Below are 26,878 nucleotides of genomic sequence, written 5' to 3'. Positions count from 1 at the left end.
CCTGGGGCGCCGACATAGGGCACTAAGCTCCATTATATGCCTGATCCTGGTGTGCTGGGGCTCCTCTCAGCTGTCAGGGGATGCTCCTGTGCCAGCTTAGGCTGGGGACCTGGCATGGTCAGAGAAAAGCCAGGCTTGGGCTCTCTGTGCCTCTGTAACAGAGGCAGCTGAGGCTGCAAGCAGCTCCCTGCAGAGTGGGTGCCTGTGCCAGCTGCTCAGGGAAGGGGGAGGTCTCCTGCTCACTCATGTTCTTATCCTCCCTTACCCCTGCTGCTGAATTGCAGGGGGGCTTTCTCCTATCTGCGAAGGGTGACAGAGAAGAGCACCCGGCTGGACTTTGCGGCCAAGTTCATCCCTGGGAGGACCAAGGCCAAGCAGTCGGCACGGCGGGAGCTGCACATTCTCTCTCAGCTGGACCACGAGCGCATCGTCTTCTTCCACGATGCCTTTGAGAAGAAGAATGCCGTCATCATGGTCATGGAGCTGTATCCTCTGGGCTCTGCTCCATGAGTGCACAGCACAGGGGAGGAGGGGAGGCTTTTGCATGGGACAGGTGGGCAGAGTGGGTGCAGAGGAGCTGGGTGTGGGGCACAACGGAGCATGGAATTTTTATGCTCCTTGACTGGGGCCCAGCTGCTCTGAAGAAGAGCTGCTGGACAGGATGGTGAGGAAGCCTTCAGTATGTGAGTCGGAGGTGAGTGAACACTGTGGGAGCAAAGTGGTGTGGAAGAGAGGGATCCTGGGGACAGTGGTGTCTGTCCCAGCCTAGATATGTGTAGTGCTCATTGTATCAGGCTACTAAGGGGGCCACAGCCCACATTCTCCTCTGCACAGGGTCAGTGTGTGGCTGACTCCCGTTCAGACTGCCCACTCTCCTCACCCCATCTCTTGCAGGTCCGCTCCTACATGCGGCAGGTCCTGGAAGGGATCTGCTACCTGCACCAGCACAGTGTCCTGCACCTGGACATCAAAGTGAGTGAGAGTCTTTACAGCCCAGTGCCTCCAGTGAAGGGCTCCTGGTGCACTGGGTGGGAATGGTCCTCTGAGAGGGAACATTCATGCCCTGGGGAAAGCCCCTGCGTCCTGCCAAGCTCCCCTCTGCTCTGCACTGTCCTGTAGCCAGAAAACCTCCTGATGGCAGATTTGAGCAGCGAGCAGATCCGGATCTGTGACTTTGGCAATGCACAGGAGCTGACATCTGAGGAGCCACAGTACTGCAAGTATGGCACCCCTGAGTTCGTGGGCCCTGAGATTGTCAACCAGACCCCTGTCTCCAGCGTCACCGACATCTGGTAAGGGTGGCCCTTGGGTGGTCGGTGGGGTCCCTGCTATGCCAGGAGAGACTGGGCACCCTGGAGGGCTTGTGATGTGCAGTAACTGTGCTCTCCTCTCTGCAGGCCTGTGGGGGTTATCGCATACCTCTGGTAAGTGCCCTGGTGTGTCTTCACAGAAGGGACACCCTTTCCACCCCTTCACCAGTTCCAGAGCGGAGGCTGTGACCATGCACATGACTCCTTACAGACTCAGCCTCCTTTCCAGCTGCTCCTACCTCTGCCCTACCCATGGCACCAGGGCTGAGGTCTGAGGTCCTGTCCTCAGTCTCCCATACTTTCCATGCTGTTTCCCATGCTGTCCCCATGACCCCAGACATGGGGTCTGGGGTCATGTCCTCAGTTCTCTGTATTTTCCATGCTGTTTTTCATGGCCACATGGCCCAGTGACAGTGTCTCCTCCATGGCAGCTTGACAGGGATCTCCCCCTTCGTGGGGGAGAATGACAAGACAACGCTGATGAACATCCGCAACTACAACGTGGCCTTCGAGGAGAGGATGTTCCAGGGGCTCACCCGGGAAGCCAAGGGCTTTGTCATCAAAGTGCTGGTCAATGACAAGCTGTGAGTACTGCAGGGTCCCCTTCCCCATCCCCTGCCCCTTCAGCATGAGCTTTGTGCTCAGGGGAGGGTGGGGACCCCCATGCATCAGGGCACCCAAGGGCAAGGCTAGCTGCACAGCTCTGCTGGGATGCACCATGGGCAGCCAGACTCTCCTGCCCTTTTTCCCCTGGCCAAAGCCTGTGATCCTGGGTGTTCTCACCCAATGGTGTCGGTTCACAGGAGACCCAATGCAGAACAGACCCTGGAGCATCCCTGGTTTAAGGTGAGCCTGGGCTCCGAACTAAGAGGCCACGGGGTTCCCTGAGCCTGCTGCAGGCTCCAAGGGACACCGTTCTTCCCTCACCCCACAGACACTGGCGAAGGGGAAGGTCATCAGCACCGACCACCTCAAGCTCTTCATCTCCCGTCGGAAATGGCAGGTGAAGGCAGGGGCTGGGGAGGGAGGGGGCAGGTGGGATTGTGTCGTGGGCAGGATGGGGGGATGTGTAATGGCAGGATGATGCCATGCCACGCACCTGAGCCTGACCCAGCCCTCTCTGCTGGCTGCAGCGCTCACAGATCAGCTACAAGTGCAACATGGTGCTACGGCCCATCCCAGAGCTGCTGGAGGACACGTCCAACCACCTCTCCATCGCCGTGCCCCGGCATCTCAAAGAGTCACCGGCGCTGTCATCCTCCTCAGACTCAGACGACCTGGATGAGCTGCCCTTCATCCCCATGCCACACCAGGTGGAGTTTTCTGGCTCCCGCATGTCCCTCAATGAGATTCCCACAGACGATGAGACCATTGGGACATCCGAGGGGCTGCAGCCGGAGGGGGATGCCTCTGCCATGGAGTGGCAGAGCCAGGGCACAGGGAAGCCTGGGGTGGCCCTAGGGAAGAGGCCAAGGAGTGCTGGGCCACGGAGACCATGTGCAGAGGTGGAGGCGCCTGGTTCCTCTGATGAGGAAGCCCCCGAAGCCCAGAGGCGGCCGGAGTATCCTCGCAAAGCCATGAGGAAGGGTTCCAGCCTGGAGTCGCCAGGGAGTGCCCGTCGGGGAGAGCTGAAGAGGGGCAGCTCTGCTGACAGCGCTCTGCTGCTTCAACAGCTCCCAGGGACTGAGGAGGGGACTGTGGCAGCCCGGGACCCCCGTGGGGCCCTAGCCAAGGCAGCCTCCATGGAGTTGCCAAGGAGAAAGATGGTCTGGGGGGAGGATGATCATGCCCAGCGCCTGGAGCTGATGCGCCAGCGGCTGCTGCGGGGAAGCTCTGGGGACAGCAAGGTCAGTGGCCTGCGGGGTCCCCTCCTGGAGACCCTGGGGGTCAGCCCTGACAAGAAAGTCTCACGGTCAGCCCGGCTGGAGCCTCCAGCAGTGCCACGGCTTGTGCGGGCAGCCTCCAGCGAAGCCACCTCGCCGCGCCTCCTCCCTGCTGAGTGCCGGCTGCAGAAGAGCAGCTCCTTCAGCCACGGGGACGCCGAGCCTGTCGTCCGGCACCGACGCTCCGGTGCGCCCCTGGAGATCCCAGTGGCCTGCCTGGAGGCACAACGGCTCAAGGAGTCCCCCTCTCTCTCTGCCCTCTCTGATGCTCGGCCCACAGCGCCACCAGACACCCCAAGCACACCAACACCCCCTCCAGCAGAGATCGCTGTTCCCCAGGCCGGCCCTGCAAAGGCCGCCTCAGGGAGGAGGCGCATTCCTGAGGAACATGGCCCACCTGGGGCCAGCAAGGCTGCCACCACCACAGGGAAGAAACCCACGGACAGGGGACAGGAGGACAAGACCCCCACCAAGGCTGCTGGAGCCAGTGGGGAGGGGGCTGCCAGGACAGGAGCTCCCACCCCACCAAAGTCCACAACCACTGTTCCCCAAACCCACATAAAGTCTTCCTATGCCAAGATGATGCAAGTCATGGGAGGTATTCAAGGCGGGGAGACAGCCACCGAGGAGCCCCCACCAACCACCAACGAGCCCCCACCAACCATCAAGGACACCCCACCAGCCAGCCCTGCAAAGCCCCCTACACCAGCACCAGCATCAAGGAGGGAGGTGAAACCCACCGGCTCCTCCAGCTCCTTGGTCATCCAGGACATCGATTCGGAGGAGGTCTTTGAGGCCAAGTTCAAGCGGAGCCGCGAATCATCCCTCACCCGGGGGCTGAAGCGCCTCACCCGCTCCCGCTCCGAGGACCGGCACCTGGCCGGCCCCCCAGCCTCTGACGAGGGCATCTACCGTCCTACACCGGCCGGCGTGCCTCTGGAGCTGCGCAGGGAGCGGCCCACCGGGCTGGCAGCCAAGTCCAAGTCGGTGCAGGACCTGCATGAGGTGGAGAAGGACGGGGGCTTCTTCCGGAGGATGTCCATACTCCTCAAGCGGACCCCGCCGGCTGAGAGGAAGAAGAGCATGGGGGAGGAGGGAGGCAGCGAGACCCCCCCACCTGGTGGGCGCCGCTTCTCCTGGAGCATGGCTCTGGCCAGCTCCAGGGAGCGGAGGGACTCAGAGAGCCTCAAGTCCGAGCCGGGGGGTGGTGGGGAGAGCGAGTCACCGGCGGTGGCCGTGCGGAGGAAGATCAGTGCCACCATGGAGCGGGTCTCGGCGCGGCTCCGCAGCGTGTCGGATGAACGGCCGGAGGGCGAGGGCTCCCGGCAGCTCCGTCGCGCCAGCTCCGAGGGTGAGAGCTTGCGCCCGGGGCCTGCCCCCGCCCCCGCGCCCTCCTCCGAGTCCCTGCGCTCCGAGGCCAGCACCGGCTCCGCTGCCTCTGCCAAAGGTGAGCGATGAGGGCGATCCCGCGGGGCTCTCCTGCGGGCAGCCCACGGCCCAGCCGCTGTGGGTACGGCAGGTGTGGCCGCCCTGGCCTGGCCCCGCTCTCACCTGCCCTGGGTGCCCACAGGTGGGGGTGACAGTCAGAAGAGGTCCCGCTGGGAGCGCTGGGGGCTCTCCCGGGGCAAGAAGGAGAAGATGGCCTCACAGCCCAGCATCCCCTCCAGCCTTCTGCGGGAGGAGGGACTCGCCGCCGGCCGGCCACACACACCCAGTGAATCGGGTAGGTGCAGCCCCAGGACGGGATGGCGGATGTGTATCTCCACCCCAGCCTAACCCCCCACTCTGCTTTCCAGATTTCCCCCCTATTTTCCACATCAAGCTGAAGGACCAGGTGCTGCTGGAGGGCGAGGCGCTGACCCTCTGCTGCCTTCCTGCTGGCAGCCCAACCCCACGGATCCTCTGGATGAAAGGTGGGGCGCTGCCCGCACTGCCTCGGTGGGTGGGCTCTGACAGACACCGTATCATCCCACTCCTCTTCTCCCCCTACAGACAAGAGGTCCCTGCAGCCCGACAGTGGGCTGAACGTCGTCTCCTGCAAGGACGGACGTCAGATGCTCACCATTGCCAAGGTCTCCAGGAAGGATGCAGGGCTGTATGAGTGTGCAGCTGCCAACATCCTGGGCACAGCCATCAGCTCCTGCACGCTGGCTGTGGCACGTAAGGAGGCTGGGGGTCCTCGGGAGACAGGAAGGGCACAAGTCGGGCACATGGCTGGGGATCAATTGGTGCAGGTCACTAGAGTACTGCTCTCTTGGGGCATGCAAGAGACTGGGGCTTTTGAAAGAGGACAGGCTGGTTTTACATGAGTGTTTCCAGCATCTCTGAACCCATGTGTTGTTATGCCCTCTCACTGCAGCAGCTCTGCTCTGCCCCTGGCTGGACAGCCAGCCCAACCTGTCTGTACCCTTGCAGGGCTCCCTGGGCGGCCAGGCACCCCGGAGATCCCCCAGAAGTACAAGAACACGGTGCTGGTGCTGTGGAAGCCTGCTGAGAGCAAAGCCCCCTGCACCTACACACTGGAGCGCAGACTGGAAGGTATGCGGGGCTGCCTCCCATCCCCTGGGAGCCACAGCCAGGAATATGGGCTCACGGAGGGAGGCGCACCTAGGACAAAAGTGCCCAATATCCTCGCTGTCCCCTGTGGCTTGGCCAAATCAACGGCAGGGGACAGTGGGCTGCCCCTGTCCCTGGTCTGCCCTCCCCTTACCTTACTTCTGCTTTGGCAGGGGAGCATGAGTGGAAGATTGTCAGCACTGGTATCACTGACTGCTACTTCAATGTGACTGAGCTGCCTCCAGGGAGCACTGCCAAGTTTCGTGTGGCCTGTGTCAACAAGGCTGGGCAGGGACCCTACAGCAACCCCTCAGTAAAGGTGCATCTTGAGGCAGCAGGTGAGCAAGCCCTGTCCCATGGGCGTGGGGTGGCTGTGGGGCCACCTGTGGCCTCTGGGGTGCTTTGGGGACCCTTGAGTCCCATGGCATCTTCCCCCCAGGGCTTTGGGAAATGAGGTGCCACTTACAGCCCACTCCTAGCTTACCCCCTCCTGGCTCACACCTCCCTTTGCTCCCTGTAGATGCCGGAGCTGCCCCAGCCAAGGATGTTGCTGTCCCCATTCCTGAGAAGGTGGCTTCTAGCCGGTCAACCCAGACACCCGAGAAGCACGTGGAGCCGGTGGCTGCAAGGGCCCCTCCCACCACACCACCACGCAAGCACAAGGGAGTGGTACAGAAGGCAGCTGCAGCAGAACAGGAGGGTGCCCCCACAGGGGTCCTTCTACCTCCTGCCCCCCATGAAGAGGGAGTGCCACCAGATCTTGAGCTTCCACCCAACATCACTGTCTATATGCCTCCTGAGCTGATGTTCACCCCTCCTCGGACTGCTGCCTCTCCTCATACAGACACCCCCACTCCAGGCTCCCCTGCACCCCCCACGGACACTTCCCCCCCGCCCCAGGCTCCGTCTCCTTCCAAGTCTCCCACCGTTTCCCCAGTGTCAACCACGCCCAGCTCAGCCCCCACACCATCTCCCACCCCCAACACCACGCCTTCACGGAAGATGCCTCCCTACATGGTAACCTCCTTCATCTCCATGCCCCCCACATCACCCCCTGCACAGGAGCCCACCACCACTCCCCTGCCCTCCAAGGAGCCCCCAGCTGCTAGTGGGGTCCCAGGGACAAAAGACAGCACATCACTGCGGCAGGGTGTCCCCCAGAAGCCATACACCTTCTTGGACGAGAAAGCACGGTGAGTAGCGGTAGGACAAGATGCTCTGCCAGGGGTGTTCTTGCAGCACCCCACACCAGGGATGCTGAATCCTGCCCTATGCTGCAGAGGCCGTTTCGGGGTGATCCGGCTCTGCAAGGAGAATGCCACAGGGAAGCACTTCATGGCCAAGATTGTGCCCTATGAGGCGGAGCGGAAGCAGAGCGTGCTGCAGGAGTACGAGATCCTCAAGGCGCTGCACCATGAGCGCATCATGGCCCTGCACGAGGCGTACATCACCCCCCGCTACCTGGTGCTCATCTGCGAGAACTGTGCTGGCAAGGAGATCCTCTACAGCATCGTGGACAGGTACAGGGGGGCACAGGGCCACCAGGGACAGTGGCTGGTATGGGGCTACCTGCTGATGGCACCTGCCCCCAGGTTTCGCTACTCAGAGGATGACGTGGTGAGCTACGTACTGCAGCTGCTGCAGGGCCTCGAGTACCTGCACGGCCGCCGCATTGTGCACCTCGACATCAAGCCAGACAACATCATCGTCTCAGGCACAAACGCCCTCAAGATCATTGATTTTGGCAGTGCCCAGACCTACAACCCACTTGTGCTGCGGCAGCTGGGGCGGCGTGCTGGCACCCTGGAGTACATGTGTGAGTGGGGCACCACGGGTGTAGTGGCCAGGGGACAGGGACAGAACTGGGGCATGCTTATTCCCAAAGGGGTGCATATATGCTTATGCTCTGGGGGACTTGGGAATGGGAAGGAACTGTGTCCTTGGGGAAGGTGGGAGGCCTTTGGGGTGCTGGGTGTGTCTGTGAATTTCTATAGCATCGCTGGGGTCAGTGGGAGAATCTGGGTGCTGTGGGGCAATTGGGGTATCCTTGGAGGCTGGCTGGGCTCTGTCATGGTGCTGCAGTGTCGGGAGGGTGTTGGAGGGTGCAGTAGTGGAGTGCTGTGGCTGCTGGGGGTGCTTGGCTGCTATGGGTGTTGGGAATGCTGTGGGTGTTGGGGATCCTGGGGATCTGGGACTTCTGTAAGTGCTGGGGATACTGCGGATGCTATGTGTGCTGGGATGCTGGGGCTGGTGTCTCTGTGTATCTGACAGACCTGCTCCTCTGCCCACAGCGCCAGAGGTGGTGAAGGGAGACCCGGTGGGCTCTGCAGCAGATGTCTGGGGTGTTGGCGTCCTCACCTACATCATGTAAGACAAAGGGTCAGGGGGATGAGAACCTTGAAGTGTAGTCAGCCCCACCCAGGGCTCGGTGCCACAGAGGACACCAAGCTAACGGAGGGCTGAGGGATGCTGTAGGCCAGCAAACCCTTCTCAGCTGGACATGGGAAGATGAAGACACCCTGGGTAGCTGTGGCTTTTCATACCAGGAATGGGGGGGGAGTGGGACAGCAAGCACCCTCCCACCACTGTCCCCCCAGCCCATCACCCCCTCCACCACCACAGGCTCAGCGGGCGATCCCCATTCTTTGAACTGGACCCCATTGAGACGGAGAACCGCATCCTGGCAGGGCGCTTTGATGCCTTCAAGCTGTACCCCAACGTCTCGCAGACTGCTGCCCTCTTCATCCGCAAGGTCCTCACTGTCCACCCCTGGTGAGTGCCCAGCCCAGCCAGGGAGGACACATGGCACCAAACTGTGCCTGTGACTGAGCCAGCCCCTGCCACATGGGACCCCTCCAGATATCCTCAGTGGGAGCCTGGAGTCCATCACTGCTCTTGGAGAGGGCTGGGACCCCCGGATTTTGCAGGGCAAGGGTGGTGGCTGGCTTTGGGGGGTGGAGCAGCAGAGGGCACCCCTGGCAGTCCCTGATGCAGATCTGGCTCTGCCCCAGGAGCCGCCCCACAGTGAAGGACTGCTTCGCCAATGCCTGGCTCCAGGACGCCTACCTGATGAAGCTGCGCCGCCAGACCCTGACTTTCACCACCAACCGCCTCAAGGAATTCCTGGTGGATCACCAGAGGCGCCGCGGCGAGGCCGTCACAAAGCACAAGGTCTTACTGCGCTCCTACCAGGGTGGCCAGCCACCAGGGCCACAGTAACTGCTGCCTTGGCCGCGGCCACCAGGGGCCGGGGAGCCAGAGGAACATTCCATGGGCCGCAGTACGGGGCGGCTGAGGAGGAGCCGGGACGCGCCAGGATGAGTCCATGGACCTCAAGTGCTGCTGTCAGGGGTGATGGTCGCCAGCAGCGTCATTTTGGCACTGCTGATGAAGAGGAGGCGCTGCCGCAGCCAGACCAGCAGTGGGGTCCGGCAGTGGGAGGGTGGTGGGAAGCCTTGCTGCAAGGAACAGAGAATGTGGCAGAGGGTCGGGGGAAGAATGGGATGCAGACAGAGGGGCACGGGAAGCCCCGGGCGGGAGGGAAAGAGCTGCCAGTTTGCTAGCCAGCCCTGGCCACATGGGTCCCATCAGCCGTGTGCCTTACACTGCAGCCCGCAGCTGCCCCTGGCCACGGTGTGCCAGTCCTCGTGCTCCCCCTGGTTTGCACACCAGCACCAGAAGACTGAGGTTGCTCCAGCGGTTCCTGCAGAGAGGGGCTTGCTTACAATCCCCCGCCAGCCAGCACAGCCCCAGTCCTTACAGCTGGGAGGGGGAGCTGCCAGCCCCCCACCTTCCGCTCCTCCCAGCCCTGGTCCTGGCAAGTGGGTTTGTGGCTCCAGGACCGATGCCGGTGCCTTCCCTGGGGCTGTCGGCTGTGCCCCATGCCAGGGTGGGGGACTGGCAGGCCCCCCCTCTTTGCAGGGGGGCATCCAGGTGCCATGCACATCTCCTGTGTCTGCTCAGGCCCACGCTGCTCGTGCTCTGCCCACCCAGCTCCAGACCTTGCCCTGTACCCCAGTACCAGCCCGCCTGCCTGTCCCAGACCCCTCACCTGACCCCAAGGTGCCTTGCCCTGCCCTGTGGCCCCTCCTCAGCCCTCCCTGGCCGGTGGCACGATGTGGGGTGCCCTGAGCAGGGGCACAGGAACAGCGGCTGGACACTCACCTTCCTCATGCTGCTGTAGTGATAGGGCTTTATTTATTGATTTTGGGGAGAAGGCGTCTGCTCATTCCAGTCCCCATTCCTGTCCCCTTCTCTCTGCCGGGCTCTGGAGTTGCCAATGTCCCCATGGTTTGGAGCAAGCAACATGCCAGAGCAGCAATAAAGACTCTGAGCAGCCCCTCCAGTTTCAGTGCCTTCCTGGGAGGGAATGAGTGTGAAGTGCAGGCCCTGGTATCTCTGGAGGGTCCGTGCCCCAAAACCTAAGGACCTGAGTCCAGAAAGGATTCCATTGAGGCTGGGCTTCCATGTTGAAAACCTGGTGAAAAAGAGAAGCTGTGAAGCACTGGGGCGAGCGCAACGGGGCTGATTCACATGGCCCTCACGCCATGGAGTGAAAATACGGAGTGCCAAAGGGCCCGATGGTGGCTGGGACAGCAGGACAGCAGGGCAGGGCTCCTGCTGCGGGCACGGCAGGTGCCGCTGAGGGACCTGATGCCTGGCTATAAATATCTGCTACCCATAAGAGGCCGTGCCGTGCCGTGCCGGCAGGGACCGCTCCGGTTACAGCCCGCTGCCCCCCCAGGCCCTCGGTGCTGTGCCGGCCGCGGCGGGCAGGGGCACACGCGTACCGCCCGGTGCCTGCGGGCAGTCACACGCTCCCGACTCCCACACACGTGGCTGCAGACCTGTGCCTGCCGCAGGCCTGCGTCCAAGGGCGTGTCAGAGCCCGTGGTGTCCCCGCAGGGCGGGCCGAAGCGCTGGGGCACACACACAGCCACAGCACCTGCACTGCACCCTCAACGCTGCCCTGCACAGCCGCACACGGCCATAGCTGCTGCCCGCACACCCGAATGGATCATGGCACCCCGCACTGACCATGGCCCCCCACACTGACCATGGCCCTCCACACTGACCATCGCCCCCGCCCGGCACAGCCGCCCCGCAGGCCCCGGCCCTTCACAGCGAGCGCGGCCGCCCCCTGCCGGCGGGCGGGTGGCGGCGCAGGGCCCGGCGCGGCGCTGACGTGTCCCAGCCACGTGCGCGGAAGTGGCGGCGGGGCCGGGCCGGGCCGGGTTGCGGGGCTCGGTGACGGAGCTGGGGCTCGGTGCGGAACCGCCGGAGCGGAGCGGAGCCGCGATGCCGCTCAAGGCCGTCATCCTCATCGGGGGCCCGCAGAAGGGTAAGTGCGCAGAGGCCGCGGCGTGTCCCGCCGGCGCAGTGCCCGGCCGACCCCGCTGTGCTCCGCAGGGACCCGGTTCCGGCCGCTGTCCTTCGAGGTGCCCAAGCCGCTGTTCCCCGTGGCCGGAGTGCCCATGGTGCAGCACCACATCGAGGCCTGCGCCAAGGTACGGAACTCTGGGGCTGGGACTGTAGAGCCAAGGGAAAAGTGCCATTCCTTTCCTTTCTGATCCCTTCCTCCGTCCCTCCCCAGGTGCCCGGCATGAAGGAGATCCTGCTCATGGGTTTCTACCAGCCCAACGAGGCCCTCAGCCGCTTTCTTGTATCGGCGCAGCAGGAGTTCAAGGTTCCCATCAGGTGGGCAGGAGCTTCTCACCCCTGGGGCACCCACGGCGGCACAGCCTGGCTCAGCCCTCACCTACCTGCCCCAGCCTGGCAGCCCCCAGTCAGCGCTCTGGCATTGGCCAGGTGGGCTCTGTCCCACCGTGGATGGGCACAGCCTGGCTCCCCCATCAGTTCCGCCACCTTTGCCTTGTTCCCTGCCCTGGATGGTTCCTGCTCCAGAGATGCCTCTCCAGCACAGCTCTAAGCTGCCACAGCCTCCTTCTGTGCAATGCCTGCATGAAACCCATCACTGGATGGCAGAATTATGTCTCTCCAGTCCTTCCTAACCCTGCTGCTGGTTGGTGCCACTAGACACCTGCTTCCCTAAGCCCTCCCTTTTTCCTGCTTGGCTTGTAGGTATCTGCAGGAGTACGCAGCCCTGGGCACGGGTGGTGGCATCTATCACTTCAGAGACCAGATCCTGTCAGGTGGTGCTGAGGCCTTCTTTGTCCTCAACGCAGACGTGTGCTCAGAGTTCCCCTTACAGGAGATGCTGGAGTTTCGGCAGCAGCATGGGGACATGCACAGCTTTGTCATTCTGGGTACCACAGTGAGTGGCAGTGCTGGGGAGCAGAAGAGCTGGAATGCTCTGCTGTGGGCCTAGAAGCCAGCAGCTCCTGTGGCGGGTGGGTCCCAGAGGTCTGGGTTTCATCTGCTCTGCCTCCCTGTGCCTCCTGCTCCACCACTGCTAACCCTGTCCTTGTTTCCTAGGCCAACAGGACACAGGCACTGAATTATGGCTGTATTGTGGCAAATGCAAGCACACAAGAGGTACTGGAGGGCCTTGGGGAGTGGAGCTCAGTGTGGGTGGCAGGTGCTGTGTCACCTGCATGGGCCTGTGGTGCCTCAGAGGGTGTGGTGCTGGATGGAGGGGCTGCACCCTGGGATTCATGTCTCTTCCCTTGCCTCCAGGTTCAGCACTATGTGGAGAAGCCCAGCACGTTTGTCAGTGAGATTATTAACTGTGGCATCTACCTCTTCACACCTGCAATCTTCCAGCACATTGGTGAAGTGTTCCAGAGGAACCAACAGGAGCTAGCACTGTGAGTGCCTCAGCCTGCTCTGTGTCCCTCCCACCCCCCTGCTTCCTGGGGCTGCAGCAGCACGCTCATCCTCCATACTTTCTCTATCTTTTCTCCTCCTCTGCCATCACTCACTTGTTTCCTGATCCTGCACCAGCTGTCCTTACCTTGGGTAAGTCTCCCTCTGTGTCTGCACTCGCTGCTCTCTGGGCTGGATTGATCCTAGTGGTAATGCATGCTTTCCCTCCCTTCTCCAGGCTGCTGTTTCCTCTGCTCTGCTCCTGGTCAGCTTGAGACTTTCCCTCTCCCTTTGTCTCTTCCCACCCCATTCTCATTCAGCTCTAGACTAGAGGCTGAGCAAGCCTTTCACCTAGGAATGCTCTCCTCCCCTCTCCAGCTCTTTGCACCAGCCAGCCTGTCACCTCACCCCTCTGCCACCACCCAGCTTAAAATCCAGCTGTGCAGGCTCTGGACTGGGGACAGGATCATACACCCACCTGGACTAGGTGGGGCTCTTGCACCATCAGCTTCTGGCTCAGAGCTTATTTTGGCTGTCCCTCTGCTGCTCTGGGGCTCAGTGGGGCTGTCCCAACCCAGCCTGGCAGCTGGCCCTCTCCCCACTTTTGGGAAGAAGCACATGGCTAGGTGGGAATCTGGGATTGTCAGAGTCCCTGCATTTGGGGATGGTAGGTCTGCTGGGATCCTTGGGTGAGGCCATGGCTGGGGTGAGTGTCTAACATGGCTCTTGCTTCCAGAGAGGAAAATTCCAATGGCTGGCAGCGTGCAGAAGTGATCCGACTAGAGCAGGACGTTTTCACCGCCCTGGCTGGGAGTGGCAAACTCTATGTCTACAAAACTGATGGCTTCTGGAGCCAGATCAAGTCAGCTGGGTAAGTGCTGGAGCTGCTGTAGCAGGAGCATCGAGTGATCTGTACCAGGGATGGGAGTGATCAGTATCACGGCTGGGAGTGCAGGGTGCTCAGGCAGAGCCGTGGGTGGTGCTGATTTTGGATCCTCCTCTGCCCTGGTAGCACCAGAGTGACAATAACAATCTTCTGCTTTTCCTCCTCCAGCTCTGCTATCTATGCCAGCCGCCTTTACCTGAACCAGTACAGCAAAAGCCACCCAGAGAGACTGGCCCAGAACAAACCTGGAGGCCCTGTCATCCGAGGTACCATTCTGACACACTAATGCTTTTGGGGCTGCCTGGGGAGGCAGTGGGACCCACCAGTGGGACCTCTCTTTATCTGAGAGGCAGGGGCTCCTGTGGGCTGCCTGGGGAGGCAGTGGGACCCACAAGTGGGACCTCTCTTTATCTGAGAGGCAGGGGCTCCTTGGGCTGCCTCCCCTGAATCCACTGCCTTGTGTTGCAGGAAATGTGTACATCCACCCGACAGCCTCCATCGACAGCACTGCAGTGGTGAGTGCAGGCTGGGGAGGCCCTGGGGCTGGGACAGGCTCAGGGGTGCCAAGGGCATCATGGTGCTTGTCCTCATCACCTGCCTCTGTCCTCACAGCTGGGCCCCAACGTCTCCATAGGGGAGGGTGTGACGGTGGGCGCCGGGGTGCGCGTGCGAGAATCCATCGTCCTGCACGGCGCCTCGCTCCATGTAAGTGGTTTGCCTGAGGGAGTCAGTGCTGAACCCCCCCCGGTGCAGGGAGCCAGCAGCACCCTGCATTCCCCTCTCCTTCACCCCAGGACCACACCTGTGTCCTGAATACCATTGTGGGCTGGGACAGCACGATTGGGCGCTGGGCGCGGGTGGAGGGGACGCCCAGCGACCCCAACCCCAACGATCCCTATGCCAAGATTGACAGCGAGACCCTGTTCCGGGACGGGCGCCTCACACCGTCCATCACAATCCTGGGTACGTTGCTGCTGTGTGGAATCACCCTGGGCCTGCTCACCGAGGCAGCTGCTCCCCTCCAGCTAAAGCCTTTGCCTTCCCCTCCCAGGCTGCAGTGTCACCATCCCGGCTGAGGTCGTTATTCTCAACTCCATTGTCCTTCCTCACAAGGAGCTGAGCCGAAGCTACAAAAACCAGATTATCCTGTGAGTCACGGGCAGCACCAGCCCCCTACTCCCTGCTGTGCCCCACAAGAAGAGCCTGCACTGAGGCCTCACATCCTGGGAGGTTCTCAGCACCCCCAGAGGGGTAGGTGCAGGCCAGGAGCCCTGCAAGTGCCTGACTACTGCTCCAGACAGACATTAAAGCTGATGAGCATCAGCCTTGCATGCTGCTTCTCTTGCAGCCCAGGGACCAGCCCTGGGCCAGGGTGAAGGCTTTGGGGACAGTACGTGGCCCTGGTACAAGCCTGTGTGTGTATGCAGGGAGCACTTGCTGCCTGCAGTGTCTTGGGTCCAACTTTGTGTGTTTCTCCACCAAAGGGCACTACCAGCACCACCTTGCCACTCCTCACCAGGCTATCCCTGCACTATTTGCTGTCTCCAACTCCCTGGAAGGTCTTGGCCCATCTCTAAGACCTGGGAGCTTTGAATGTGCCTGTCATGTGTAGGCAGCTCACCCCACAGGAACAGATTGAGGCTCATGATTTCAGCATGATTGCAACAGTCTGAGCTGGGCTCCTGCCTATTGCTGGGAAAACAGCAGTGCCAGGCTGTCCTAAGGGCACTGGCACACACACATGAGGGCTGGGTCGGACTGGGGGCCTGCTGGGCCTGGGGGGAGCTGCAAGAACACCCCTTCCCCCAGTACCACCTCTGCCCCCTGGGCTCAGTGCGTGCCAGGAGAGCTGCCAGCCCTACCAAGCCTGCTCTTGTCAGGATGAGACCTGTGCCTGCTGCCTAGGCAGGGCTCAGAGTGAGGGCAGCAAGCCCCTGATACCCTGGCAGGCCAACAGCCTCCTTCACACCAGCATGGCTGGAGCTTGGGGGGGCTCACTGCATATCTCCCCTTGTCACCAGCCACATCCTCTGGGCACCAGAGCAATCAACTTACATATGTGCAAGTGGCACAGATTTAGCACTCACCTTGCCTCAAAAACCTGATTTTATGGAAGGCAGTTTCCTCCTGAGCCTGGCATAGATTGTCTACAGTAACCAATACTGCCCTTTATCTTTTACCTCCCTGGTTTTGAACTCTGTGCTAAAGCCCTGCACTCCACCAAGGGCCCCATCATCATGCCTCTCATTTTCAGCAAGGCACTGTATTAGGTATTCTCCATCCATCCAGTACCATCCCAGTTTGATGGATTTGGAGTAAATCCTTGCTCCTAGCCCTGTGCCTTCCTGCGCCAGTTCTCCTGTGGTCCTGGGCAGGGATTAGCTGTTCCCTTTGCTTTAAGCACATTAAACTCCTTCAGTTTTGCCTCTGCCTTGGATGTGTTAATTTCCTTGCCCTCTGGTGTACACTCCTGCACTGGAGAAAACTGAGCCAAAGTACTTGCTTTCAGGATTGCACATGAATTTTCTCTCATGTGCTCCATCTGGTCTGGTTTTTAGTAGGGACAAAGGTTTATCGGCTGCTTATTGTGGCACAGGGGCATTTCTTATCCCTGTTGTGTAATGCCTCTTTTCCCTAAACTCCCTCTGCCTGGTTGCCCCTTCTGCAGAGTTATCTGGGGGACAAGCCCTGCCTGGGACATCGCTCCATTCCAGGATGATCCTGCTTCCCCCTCTTGGAGGGAAGGAGCTGTGCAGCCCAGCCTGCTTGGGCTTTGTGCAGCTCTAGCACTGCCTGAGCTGGAGGGGAGGAAGGAGTTAAAGAGGCCTCCACCGAGGTGCCAGGAAGTCTGGAAACACTTTAAGGTTGTCCTGCCCTGAGCGGCAGCAGCTCCAATTACTTGAGGCCAACATCTGGGCTCAGAGAGGGGCCTCCCACATCCAGGGCTCCAGAGCAGGAGAACAGGGCTTCAGCAGGGTGGGAGGGGGCTCTGCCTGCCCTCCCAAAGCACGGGTTCTGTGGAGCATTGCTCAGCTCCTGTCTGCTGCACAGCCAGGCTCCAGTGAGCCCAACCCTGCAGCAGCAGGGCAGGACAGACAGCAGCCACAGCCAGGTGTGTTTTGCTGCAAACATTTAATACAAACCTGATTCAAAGTACAAGCACTAGTGTAGTGTCCCTGCCACCACAGCTGGACAGAGCCAGCTCTGCTCCCCAGTCCCCAGGGAAGCAGAGCAGAGCATTGAGCCCGGCACTGTCACCCCACAGGCAGCTGCCTGGTCCTGCAGCGTTTGCTCCTCCTCCAGTGCCAGCTCTGTGTCCCGAGGGAGCCACTGCTGCAGGCTACACAAGAGAAGGGAAGAACCGGCCCACCTTCCTCGGGGTTGGCCCCTGCCTGCGTGGGGAGAGATGAGTCAGGGGTTCAAAGCGAGCTCCCCTGGGCCCCACCCACGCCCGACAGCACTCACGGGGGCCGGCTGGCCTTGCCCACGCAGCTCCTCAGGGTGCTGGGGAGGCAGCAGGTGGCAGCTGGGCTCAGCTGGTCTGACCTGCGCTCTGGAGAGCCAATGGGCTGGAAGAAGGGTCCTGCAGGACAGATTGGGAACAGCTATCTCACCCCAGCCACAGACAACCAAGACCTTTCAAGGAAGACGAAGGCCATGATGGGTGGGGGCTGGGGCTCCTGTGCTCACCACGTTCACCTCCCAGGACTGCCACTGGCGCCAGGTTCTCCTGCGCTGTCTCCACAAACCCTCTCCAGAAGCTGGGTGGCAGTGAAAGGAGTTGAGCCACCACCTGGGCAGAGAGAGGTGTAGGATGGGGACACTGGCAGTGCCCAGGGTGCACCCCACACCTCAGGGACCCCTCACCTTGCACTGCCGAGGTGTGTCCTCCATGATGGTGAGTGGTGTGGGGTTGGCTGAGCTGTATCCCACCAGTGTAGGGCCAAACACAAGGGACAGGTTGAGCACATCCATCTTGCAGTCAGGGCTGTGTGACACCCTACAAGGGGGAACAGAGGGTGTGTGCATGCTGCCCAGCCCAGGGGCTCCTCATCCACAGCTTCCCTGCTCTAAGGCCCCTGGGTGAGGGGCAGAGAGATGGGAAGATGGGGACAGACCTGTGCCAGGATGAGCCACTCACCTGAGCAGGTGCAGCATGAGGAAGGCCAGGGTATCCCTGTTGGCTGGGGGCAGCTTGCTCACCACATGGCGCAGGGCTGTGTCACTGGCAGCATCATCGGGGATGTCTGTGGCGGCGCCAGGGAGCGGGGTCATGGGAGAAGCAGTCCCTTTTCCCTCCCTCACCTTGGGACCCCTGCTCACCAGCAGCCTTCAGGAAGGCAGGGCGGAGGCTGAAGGTGACCAGCGGTTCCTTGAGTCCCCGCAGAAAGTCCTTGAGCACCCCGCACACCACGTGGATGTCAGTCACAGTGCTGAGGGCAGGCAGCGCTCCCCCGGCCCACAGCAGCTTCTGCTTCCACTCCCGCACCAGCTGCTCGGCGCCTGGCACCCGGTACAGCCCTGTCTGGGGCACAGGGAGAAGGGCTCAGCCCCTGGGAACCACAGCACTGCCACCTTCACCATCCCAGCCCCTACCTCTGTCAAGCCTCGTTTCTCCACCTCGGTCACACACTGCACCACCAGCGTGGGCACCAGGGGCGGCGTGGAGGGCGCGAAGTCAGCCAGCACACCCTGGGGAGAACAGTGCCAACCTGTGCTGTGCCCACCAGCCAGGCCTGCAGCCACGGTGGGCAGAGGCTCAGCATCCTAGGGCCAGTAGCCCTGAAGCCTCATAAGGATGTGGAGAGGCCCCCAAGCACTGGTGTGCCCCCTCACCTCCTGGGGCCAGGCGTGGTGCTGAGGCCTGGGCGTGCAGAGGCTGGGGCACTGCTCCCGACACTTGGTGTGCAGCAGCAGCTGGCACTGGCAGCACTTGATGGCAGTCTTGCCAAAGCGGATGCGGGAACCACAGACTCCACACGGCTCAGGACGGATCACCTGGAGAGGGGGAGCAGGATCAGGGGCTCCCCTGCTTGCAGATACCCAGTAACACTTCTTTATCTTCCCTCAGCCAGGTCCCACTGTCTCCATCCATTCCCCTGGCAGGTGGAGCTAAGGGGTTGGGGAATGTAGGACAGCTTTGCCCTCCCACCCCATAACTGTCCCCCCTGCCCACCTCCCCAGAGGAGAGAGAGGCTGGGTCACTCACCGTTTTGGAGGTGAACTTGTGCTGGACTGCTGGGAGACTCCGTGGGGGTGAGGGGAAGGGGGCTGGTGCTGGCTGTCCCACTGAGCTGCCCTCAGTGTGGCTTTCCTGCCCCGCAGCACGGGAACCCGGATCTTCACTGGTGCCCCAAACTGTGGTCAGCTCTGCAGAGGGAGGAGGCTGTGGAGGGACACCTGAAAGGGAAGCCACTCCATCTACCAGCTAGGATGTGAGGAGGCTTCCCACCTCCCAAGGAGTCTCTGCACGAGACAGTGGCATCTGGCATGTCCAGAGAGCCCCAGTACCTCCACGGTGGGGACAAGCATCCCCAATAGATCCCCTCCCTCTCCTCTGACAGCAGCACCTTGAGGCTGTCCCATACCACCCATCAAACCCCTCCTCAGCCCTTCCTGTGACCTGCATGTGCAGAGACACGGTGTCCCTGGCGAGAGCGGCGTTGAGGCACCAGAACAGCAGGCAGGAGGTTGTCAGCAGGGCCTGGGACGTCAGCAGGAGGGGGCATAGAGGGGACACTCATCTGCCAAAATGGGACACCAATAAGACATGTGACTGCAGCCCCACAGTTCTCTAACATCTCCCACATGATCACTGGTCCACCTGATCCCCATCCCTGTGCTCCTCCACAGCCAGGGATGCTGTCCCCACTGGGACCAAGGTGATACAGGCTGAAGGACACAGGTACCCAGAGGAGACAGCTGAGCACTGTCCCCACAGCATCCACAGGGCTGAGGGCTGCAGCATTGCCTTCTGGCACTGGGAAAGCCCCTGCACCCCATCCCTGCCCAGGACACGCTGGGGTCTCTACTCACGGCATTATGGGGTACCACAGAAGAACGGTGCCGCTTTGCCATCACCACAGGGCCAACCTGAGGAGCCAGGGACACACGGTGGAAACAGAACACTGTGTGAAGAGCAGGCAGAGATGCTCCTCTCCCTGACATACTCCCCACAGTACCCAAGCCAAGTGGCCTCAGCCCAACAAAAAGTCCCAGTCTCAGCCTACTCCCCAAGCACTGCCTGCCCCACACCAGGCATCGTGGGGACTGAGGCTTCCCCACCAGGTGAGAGCCAGCTCCGGGGCTGGGGGAAGCCAGGTCAGGCCTGCAATGCAGAGGTGTGAGCAGAGCGGGGTGCGGGATGCCCGCACATGGTGATGAATTATTGAGGAGCCCAGCTGGGCGACGGTGGAGCGTAATGGAGTTTCTATTGATCGTGGGAGGTTTGCCGAGAGACGATGCTCCCAGCACAGCATCAATAAATTAAATTCCCTGCCAGGCTCCTTGCAGCCTCCTGTGCTGGGACAGAGGAGTATCTGGGTGTCCTCACCTTGCATGGCACAGGGCCAGCACCCCAGCTTGGGATGCACACTGAGGGACCCAAAGGGCACATTGAGGGAGTGTGATCATAGCTGGGAGATCCTCACTCACACAAAGGCACAGATACCACCTCAACACCAGCCCCCAAAACTGCCACATCCCAGCATCTCCTCATACCTGCCTGTCCGGAGCTTTGCGCTTCAGGGTCCGCACCAGTGCCATATCAAGATCCTGAAAGGCAGCAGGGAGTCTGGGGCTGCATCAGGCCAGGGGCATGCCCAGCATTAATCTCCAGCTCTGATAGCAGCCCACCCCTAACCATGGATATACAAAGGAGCTGTGCCACTGCAGAAGTGGGGCAAAAGGACCCCCTCACTATTGGGGTAAGCCCAATACTTACTACAATACAGCCAAACACTTCTTACCATGTCATCCTCAGTGCGGTCATAGCTGATATCCGAGTGGGACAGGAGGGACTGGCACGACTCGTCCACTGCAGATGACCTGCAGAGTGAGTTCAGCTGGAGCCATTCCCCGCTCACTGCTGGGAGCCCACAGCTGATGCCTCTGCAGAGCCCAGGCACCTCCCTGCCCAGCCAGCCCCTCAAGCCCAGCAGGGATGAGGCGAGAAGGGCACAGCCGACCCTAAGGCTGCCCGAGGGCTTGGGATGATAACCTGCTCACCTCCTGCCGGGTGCCAAGGCTGCCCCAAGGCGCCGGCCAGCCAGGGCACTGAGAACAGAGCACTGCTCCCTGCTCAGTGCCTCGCTGCCCCATGGCTCCCGCATCAGCAACTCGAGGACCAGCTGAAGTTTTCGCTCCTGCAAGTGAAACGGGGTAGTGGTGAGCAGGCTGAGGGCCCCACAGCCAGCCCCACAGGGTTCCCCTGCGGCCAGCCCCCGACCTGCTTCTCCAGCTCAGCCTCTGCCCGGTGCCGCTTCTTCATCTCCACCTCCACCTGGTTTCGGGCGTGCTTGAGCTTCACCTCCAGCGCTGCCCGCTCGGCCTCCACACGGGCCAGCTGCTCGCGGACACGGCGGCCGTCCTGCTCCAGCTGGCAGCATCTCTGGCGCGTCGCCTCAAAGCACCGAGCGATCCGGATGCAGTCTGGGCACAACAGCGGCGGGTGGCCACTCGGGACGGGGGGCCAGCCCCCAACTCCCCCAGACCACGCCGGCGGCAGAGACGAGGGTGCCGGTGTGCCCCGGGCCGAAGGGTTACACACACTCACCTTCCTCCACGCTGCCGCCGAGCTCCAGGAGCTGCAGCCCGTGCTCCAGCCGGGCCAGGAGCCGCCCGCAACGCTGCCGTAGCATCCCGCCGCCCAGGCCGGGACGGGATCGGGGCCCCGCAGCCAGGCACCCCCTCTGCACGTCTCCAGCCGCAGCTCCTGCCCCACGCTTTCCGCCGGGATACCCCGTGGGGCCTCGGGACGGCGCAGGCGAGGGGGCGAGGGGCCCTCCCGGCCGGCCTATGTGGGCCGGGGGCCGGGGTGGAGCCCGTCCCGGCCCCGCCTCCGCCTCCCGCCGCCACCGGGCTCCTACCCTCCGGCCCGGCGGCTGCCGGCGCGGGGCAGCATTCCCGGGATCCCAGGGCGGGGGATGCCCCGGGGTGCGGGGGGCAGCACTGGCCGCAGGGCTGCGGGGCAGGGTGAGGGCTGCCTTTGGGGGCGGGGGATGCCCAGGCTCTGGGTGTACCTGATGAGCACACTTAAGGGGTGCAGGGGCAGTGGGTGCGGGGTGCTCGGGGCGTGCAGCGGAATCGGGGGGACCAGGAGGCGTGAGAGGCGCTGGGGGTACAGGGATGCTGGAGGGGGCACCGCTTTGCCACGCCCACATCTCGGGACCGGCGCGGGTATGCCAGAGGAGCCGATGTCCTTGTCCGCTGTCCCCCGCGCTGTGTCCCGCACACCGAGCGGCGGGCGGGGATCCCCCGCGCCGGCTCTCCCGGCCTGGCCCTTGTCCTGCAGATGGAGCCACCTCCCCGCAGCACAGCCCCGTCGCTGCTCGCCTTGCCCGTGCTCTGCCCCTGGTCCCTTGCCCGGCGGTGCCAGGGCTGCCCCCGGCCCGTGCCCCTCCCTGCCGCAGCCCCGGGCCCTGGCGGCGCTGCTTTCTCGCAGGAGGGTCGAGGCAGGCTGCGGGGGGCGCCGGTGAAAGGCAGCTCCCCCTCCCCGGTGCCTGTCCCGACCTGCTAGGAATACCGGGAATAGCAGCAGGGCTGGGTGTGCAAGTCCCTGCACACACAGACACACACATACACACACACACATAGAAATATTCATGAACAGCTCGCAGAATCCCCGCAGGCCTTCACTCCCCCCAGGTGACACTGAGCTGGAGAGGAGGTTTTGCACCCTGTGGACTCACAGCACAGCACCAGGTCCATCCCAGCACCTCGGTGACTCTTGGGAGTGGCTGTGGGTTCAACACGCTCCTCTCTCTGTGCCAATCCCTCAATGAGATCCTAGATAGTGACAAGAAAGGGGTATAGGAGAGTACTATTGCATGCTAGGGATGTGTCCCAGGCACTCAGTGAGAAAATAGCTGGGATCTGTAAAATAACTATAGGGCTCGTGTCACTCCAAGGGCTGAACCTAATCAGCATTTGTGACGGAGATTGTGTGGCACTGGGGACACTGACCACGATGCTGCTGGATGGGTGCTGCTGCCTGGGCCCCAGACAGTGCCAAGGGTCTCGTGCCCCTTTGGGACAGAGACCACTGGGGGCTGTGACAGGCTGGGAGCACCCCGGCAAGGCTTTGTTCCATCCTGTGCCAGACCATGGGGAACAGAGGGTGCCTCTCTGCAAAGCTCCTTCCTCCCAAGGTTGAATATGAGTCAGGTTTTGGAGCGACTTTAATTACTACTGGATCGATAGGCTCAGCATGGCCGAGCAAAATCCAATTGCAGCCCCGGGGGCCTGCCTGCTCAACCCTTCCTGCCCACTCAGCCCTCCCTGCCTGCCTCTGGGGAGGCACGTGCTCCCTCTCTGTGGATGCTCCTCAATCCCACTGGCCCAGCACCCAGCCAAGGGGGTAAGACCCCATCCTGCACATGCAGCCAGCACTGGACCTGCTCAGCCCTAGCAGGGGACATGCATTCCTGGAGCAGGGCAGCAGGTGGAGATGCCCCAGCCTTACCAGTGCTGCCCATGGGAACACACACACACTCCTGAACCCTTTTCCATACTGAATGCATGGAGCAGGTCTGTGGTCCTGGACCACCTTGACCCTGGGCACAAGAACCCTCAGAAGGGCAGAGTGACCTTGGCAACAAGCAGACATCCCCTCCTATGCCCAGGGATGGGTGGAGGGCACTTGCCACCCATCCTGTGTCCCCATCACCGCCTGCTACCCCTCCTAAGCCACCCTGGCTTGGCCAGGTACTGCATAAATAGCTGTTTGTGTCTCCACTCGGCCCCTGCGTGGGAAATAATATCGGCTGATGGAACATAATGCCCTGCTTCACATGTTCAATTTTATCATTTTCCGAGGCAGGCAATCTTCGTTTAAAGCTGAATGGGTTGGGGAATGTTAATGAAGCGCCGGCGCTGCTCTGCACCGCGCTTTATCTCTTGGAGAATAATTTGGGTGAGCTCGGAAATAGAGTTCCCAGTCCCAATTCAAGTGGCGGCAGCACCGCATGCCGATAAAAGTGTAATTCCTGGCCAGCGCGTGGCCCTGAATACATGACAATTTAACTCTTGGGGCCCCGCTGGGACGCGCTGCCTGCAGCTGCCTGCTGCTGCTTTGGGCCCCTGTGCCCTGCGTGCCCACGCCAGCGTGGGTGCCCAGCCCTGGCAGGATGCCGTCTGTCACTCCCACTCAGCCCAGCCACAGAGCAAAGTGTGCACACCTGGGAGGAGAGATAAGAGGGCTGGAGCTGGGCTGGAAGAAATCAGTCTTCCTGGAGAGGCAGGACCCCACAGGCAGATCCACGGGGTGCTCAGGGTTGGGGCTCTCTCTGATGGGAGAGGGATGTCCAGGCACTGAGAGAGAGGGATGATGAGAGGGAAGGAGGGAGGGGCTGGGCAGGCAGGCAGGAGGGAGAGAGGTCCAAGGGAGCATCACATCCAGACAGACTGGCAGAGCCAGGTGGGTGCTCATGGGCCAGGGACACATGGCTGAGTGAAGGACTCCCCCAGGAGTCCCCCTAGGCCCTGGTGATCATTGAGGGGAGCAAAGATAACTTGCAGAAGGTGTTTTTTGGTCCTGGAAGGAGAAATTCAGGTTAGCAGGAGCAAGCAGCCTTGGCTGCAAAGAGGAAGCTTTGCGTGGTCTGCCTGGCTTGCTCTAAGCCCAGCCATGGTCTGTCTCCAGCTCTCTCCAGCTGTGCTCTGGCAGCAGATTCCTGCACAAGGTGATCCTCGGGTCCTGCCTGAACTTCACTGTCCTGGACCCAGCTCCTGTGGCCTTCAGAGGTAGTGGGTGGGTGTTCCCAGGGCGGCACAGTACCCTCAGAGCAATGGTGTCTCACATCCTCAGCCACCTCACCCTGAAGACACTGGGAAGGCGGCATCTTGGCCAGTGAAGGGCCAGCAGGGTCTCCTGGGCACGAGTCTGGGCCCCCTCTGGTGGGGCAGTGACAGACCCTTCCCCTGGGAATGAATGGGGCGGGCAGGTTTCCAGCACCGTTAATCAGGGCTGCAAGAGCCAGGATTAATGTGCACTCCAAGGCTCTCCAGTCCCAGCTGTGATCCAGCCCTCTGCTCTCAGCCAGAGCCGCCTCCACGCGCTGAATTATCAGCCTGAGTAATTAAGTGGAGAGCTTTGTTTTAATGCAGACATCTGATGCCTTCACACCGAGGAGCACAACAACTGTCGCGGGTGTTTATGCTCCGTGCAACACATCTGGCTCACGGGGAGAAAATCCATCTCCACCGCTGCGCGAGATTAAAGGCAACGCAGCTCGGCTGCGGGGAAAGGGAAGCACAGCTCTGCAGCCAGCATGGTGGGCAGGTCCCATCCCCCGGTACCATCCCACGGGGTCCCTGCACCCCGCTGGCAAGAGGCTCTGGCTCAGGGCTGCCCGGCAGAACAGGCGTCGCCTCCGCGCCTCGGCACGCAAGGCAGCACAACGCGCCGCCAGATGAGGGATAATTACGAGCTCGGAGATAAATGGAAATAGGGCAAAATAAAACATGGGTTTATCGGAAGTAGATGGTGCCTGGCTCACCTGATACCTGCTCCTGATAAGAGAACTGGCTGTTGGAGGAGGAGGGGTGCAGATCTAAAAGCAGCCACTGTGCCATGCAGAAAATTATTGCTTTGCACAGATTAGGGGATTAGCACCAGTGCAAGGAGCTGGAAAGAGGCTGGTGTGGGAAGAAGCCAGGCTGGAGAGAGAGAGGAGGTAGCAAGCAAGGGAGCAGACCGTGCTGGGACCACTGCGGATTCGCCTCATTTAGTAGCTTCCTCTGCTGCCCCAAAAATGGGGGTTTTAAGGAAATCTGCTGATGCTGCACAAACACAGATCTCCTCTCTCTGCTTGGCCCCTGAATCACTGTGCTTTGTTCATAACACCCACTTGAGATGTCTGACTAGTTTAATGGATTTAGTGCTTTTCTTATGGGGCAGCCTGACACTGGGGTGAGCTGTGCTGTCATGAGCCCCTTCTCTGCAAGCTTACCCCAGCATCTCATGATCCCCAACACGTTGTGAGTGCTGCCAGTGGGAGGATTCCCTCACTGGCTGCCCGTGGCAGGGCTTTTTCCATCAGAGAGCTTGCCATCGCCTTCCATCGTCAGTGAGGGGAGAGGAGACTCCAGCTGGGAGTGTAACTGCTGCATGTGGCGCTCCCAGTGTGAGCATCAAAGGAACCCCATTGAGAAAAACTATCTTAAAGAAAAAAGCTCCAGGTGGTTTCCAGCAAAAAACACGCTCTGGGCTGCTCCCCCACTGAGAAAAACATGTCAAAATTTGGCAGGAGACCTCTGACCCTGATCTAGTCGAGAAGCAAAATGCCGTTGTGGTTGAATGAAGCTGCCTTGCTGAGGCTCATCTTACTCCCCGTGGTGTTGAGCAGTCGGGGCTGGTGCAGCTCTGCTCCCCAGAGGAGCTGCCAGTTGGGATCGTGTGCTGGAATATGCTGTGCCTGGACATGCAGATACTCGAGGGGCTTTGGCAAAATCTGGCAACAAAAACAGAGCAGGGGGTGTTTGAAGGAGCGGCACAAAATCATCCAACTCTCCGGCAGCCTGGGGTAATTTGAGGCTGGGAAATGTGAGCTGGAGCAGCAGGGGCCACACAGCCACCTCAGGGCAAGCAGGCTGATTTATTGCCTGCATGAGCCAAAATTGCAGCCCATGCTGGGGGGAGAGGCAGGACCAGAGCCCCTGCCTAGAGAGGCTCATTGCAGAGCAGCAGAAATGCCACGCATAGTAGGCACATGGGAACAGCTTGAGACATCCCATCCAGTCATGCCTGGCTGGGCATGACTGCTACCCACGCTCAGTGCCTCCTCCCAGCCAGAGCTCTGCAAGCAGAGCCCATGGCAGGGGTGGACGAGGCCTGAAGCAGCCTCAGGCGTGGGGACATGGTGGCCCTAAACCAGTGCAATGGGGACACTGGGCTGGCTATGGGCACTGTTCCATAGGGATGCATCCGGATTATCCATGTGTAACACTGGTGCTCCTGTCACAGCCACCCCTGGAGGCAGAGCATGGAGCAGAAGCTGCAGCACATTCACCAGGATGGGAGAAGAGGGGCTGCGCTGCTGGCACTGCCATCTCTGGTGGCACAGGATGCACCATGCTCCCCTTGTGCCAGGGCCACCCCATCTGCCTCACCTCCTCCATGCACCCAGCCCAAGTGGGAGATGGCTGTCCCCACCAATTTGAATTAGTTCCCTGAGATGCTATATCAAATGCTTTAATAAAAGCCTGATATTTCATACCTCTTGTCTCTTCACTATCTATTTATTTAGCAATTTTACCCA

The 26,878-nt window shown here is 61.2% G+C and overlaps 3 protein-coding genes and 1 long non-coding RNA gene across 10 annotated transcripts in view; 2 read left to right on the top strand and 2 right to left on the bottom strand.

The window, feature by feature from the left end:
• SPEG (striated muscle enriched protein kinase) overlaps positions 1-10,088 on the top strand; it is a 30,949-nt gene extending 20,861 nt beyond the window's left edge. For all 6 annotated transcript variants that reach the window (XM_064718486.1, XM_064718484.1, XM_064718485.1 and 3 more), the window contains 20 exons: positions 285-485; positions 634-694; positions 895-972; positions 1,120-1,292; positions 1,398-1,424; positions 1,742-1,894; positions 2,114-2,156; positions 2,245-2,313; positions 2,444-4,640; positions 4,764-4,916; positions 4,990-5,106; positions 5,186-5,353; positions 5,609-5,731; positions 5,923-6,087; positions 6,270-6,942; positions 7,030-7,269; positions 7,342-7,565; positions 8,041-8,116; positions 8,372-8,521; positions 8,761-10,088. In XM_064718486.1, the coding sequence (XP_064574556.1) occupies positions 285-485; positions 634-694; positions 895-972; positions 1,120-1,292; positions 1,398-1,424; positions 1,742-1,894; positions 2,114-2,156; positions 2,245-2,313; positions 2,444-4,640; positions 4,764-4,916; positions 4,990-5,106; positions 5,186-5,353; positions 5,609-5,731; positions 5,923-6,087; positions 6,270-6,942; positions 7,030-7,269; positions 7,342-7,565; positions 8,041-8,116; positions 8,372-8,521; positions 8,761-8,968 (5,299 nt within the window). In that variant the 3' untranslated portion in view covers positions 8,969-10,088. The remainder of the gene's footprint in view (positions 1-284; positions 486-633; positions 695-894; positions 973-1,119; positions 1,293-1,397; positions 1,425-1,741; positions 1,895-2,113; positions 2,157-2,244; positions 2,314-2,443; positions 4,641-4,763; positions 4,917-4,989; positions 5,107-5,185; positions 5,354-5,608; positions 5,732-5,922; positions 6,088-6,269; positions 6,943-7,029; positions 7,270-7,341; positions 7,566-8,040; positions 8,117-8,371; positions 8,522-8,760) is intronic.
• Positions 9,925-10,881, bottom strand: LOC135450403 (uncharacterized). Its single transcript, XR_010441065.1, has 2 exons — positions 10,825-10,881; positions 9,925-10,226 (listed from the first exon to the last, which is right to left on the bottom strand). It is a non-coding gene; the product is annotated as an uncharacterized LOC135450403 (long non-coding RNA).
• A 76-nt stretch (positions 10,882-10,957) lies between these two features.
• GMPPA (GDP-mannose pyrophosphorylase A) lies at positions 10,958-15,831 on the top strand. Its single transcript, XM_064718816.1, has 12 exons — positions 10,958-11,090; positions 11,159-11,256; positions 11,343-11,446; positions 11,831-12,023; positions 12,185-12,244; positions 12,386-12,516; positions 13,251-13,385; positions 13,569-13,666; positions 13,869-13,915; positions 14,013-14,105; positions 14,195-14,363; positions 14,452-15,831. Exons 1-12 carry the CDS (start codon positions 11,048-11,050, stop codon positions 14,550-14,552), a joined length of 1,272 nt encoding a protein of 423 aa, XP_064574886.1. The 5' UTR covers positions 10,958-11,047; the 3' UTR covers positions 14,553-15,831.
• A 684-nt stretch (positions 15,832-16,515) lies between these two features.
• Positions 16,516-21,374, bottom strand: LOC135450203 (rac GTPase-activating protein 1-like). Of its 2 annotated transcripts, none has more exons than XM_064718137.1 (16): positions 21,175-21,374; positions 20,848-21,050; positions 20,628-20,764; positions 20,369-20,447; positions 20,121-20,174; positions 19,437-19,493; positions 19,024-19,144; positions 18,610-18,800; positions 18,237-18,398; positions 17,997-18,092; positions 17,724-17,925; positions 17,542-17,647; positions 17,268-17,400; positions 17,091-17,193; positions 16,866-16,983; positions 16,516-16,792 (listed from the first exon to the last, which is right to left on the bottom strand). In XM_064718137.1, the coding sequence occupies exons 1-16, from the start codon at positions 21,257-21,259 to the stop codon at positions 16,741-16,743; spliced, it is 1,899 nt and encodes a 632-aa protein (XP_064574207.1). In that variant the 5' UTR covers positions 21,260-21,374; the 3' UTR covers positions 16,516-16,740. The 2 variants fall into 2 exon arrangements, with proteins under 2 accessions (XP_064574207.1, XP_064574208.1); XM_064718138.1 differs by having other exon boundaries at positions 18,610-18,770.
• Positions 21,375-26,878: the final 5,504 nt, after the last annotated feature.

Source organism: Zonotrichia leucophrys, chromosome 7 (assembly GCF_028769735.1).
Source record: "Zonotrichia leucophrys gambelii isolate GWCS_2022_RI chromosome 7, RI_Zleu_2.0, whole genome shotgun sequence".
Taxonomy (NCBI): Eukaryota; Metazoa; Chordata; class Aves; order Passeriformes; family Passerellidae; genus Zonotrichia; species Zonotrichia leucophrys.
This window is presented reverse-complemented; position numbering and strand designations above follow the sequence as displayed.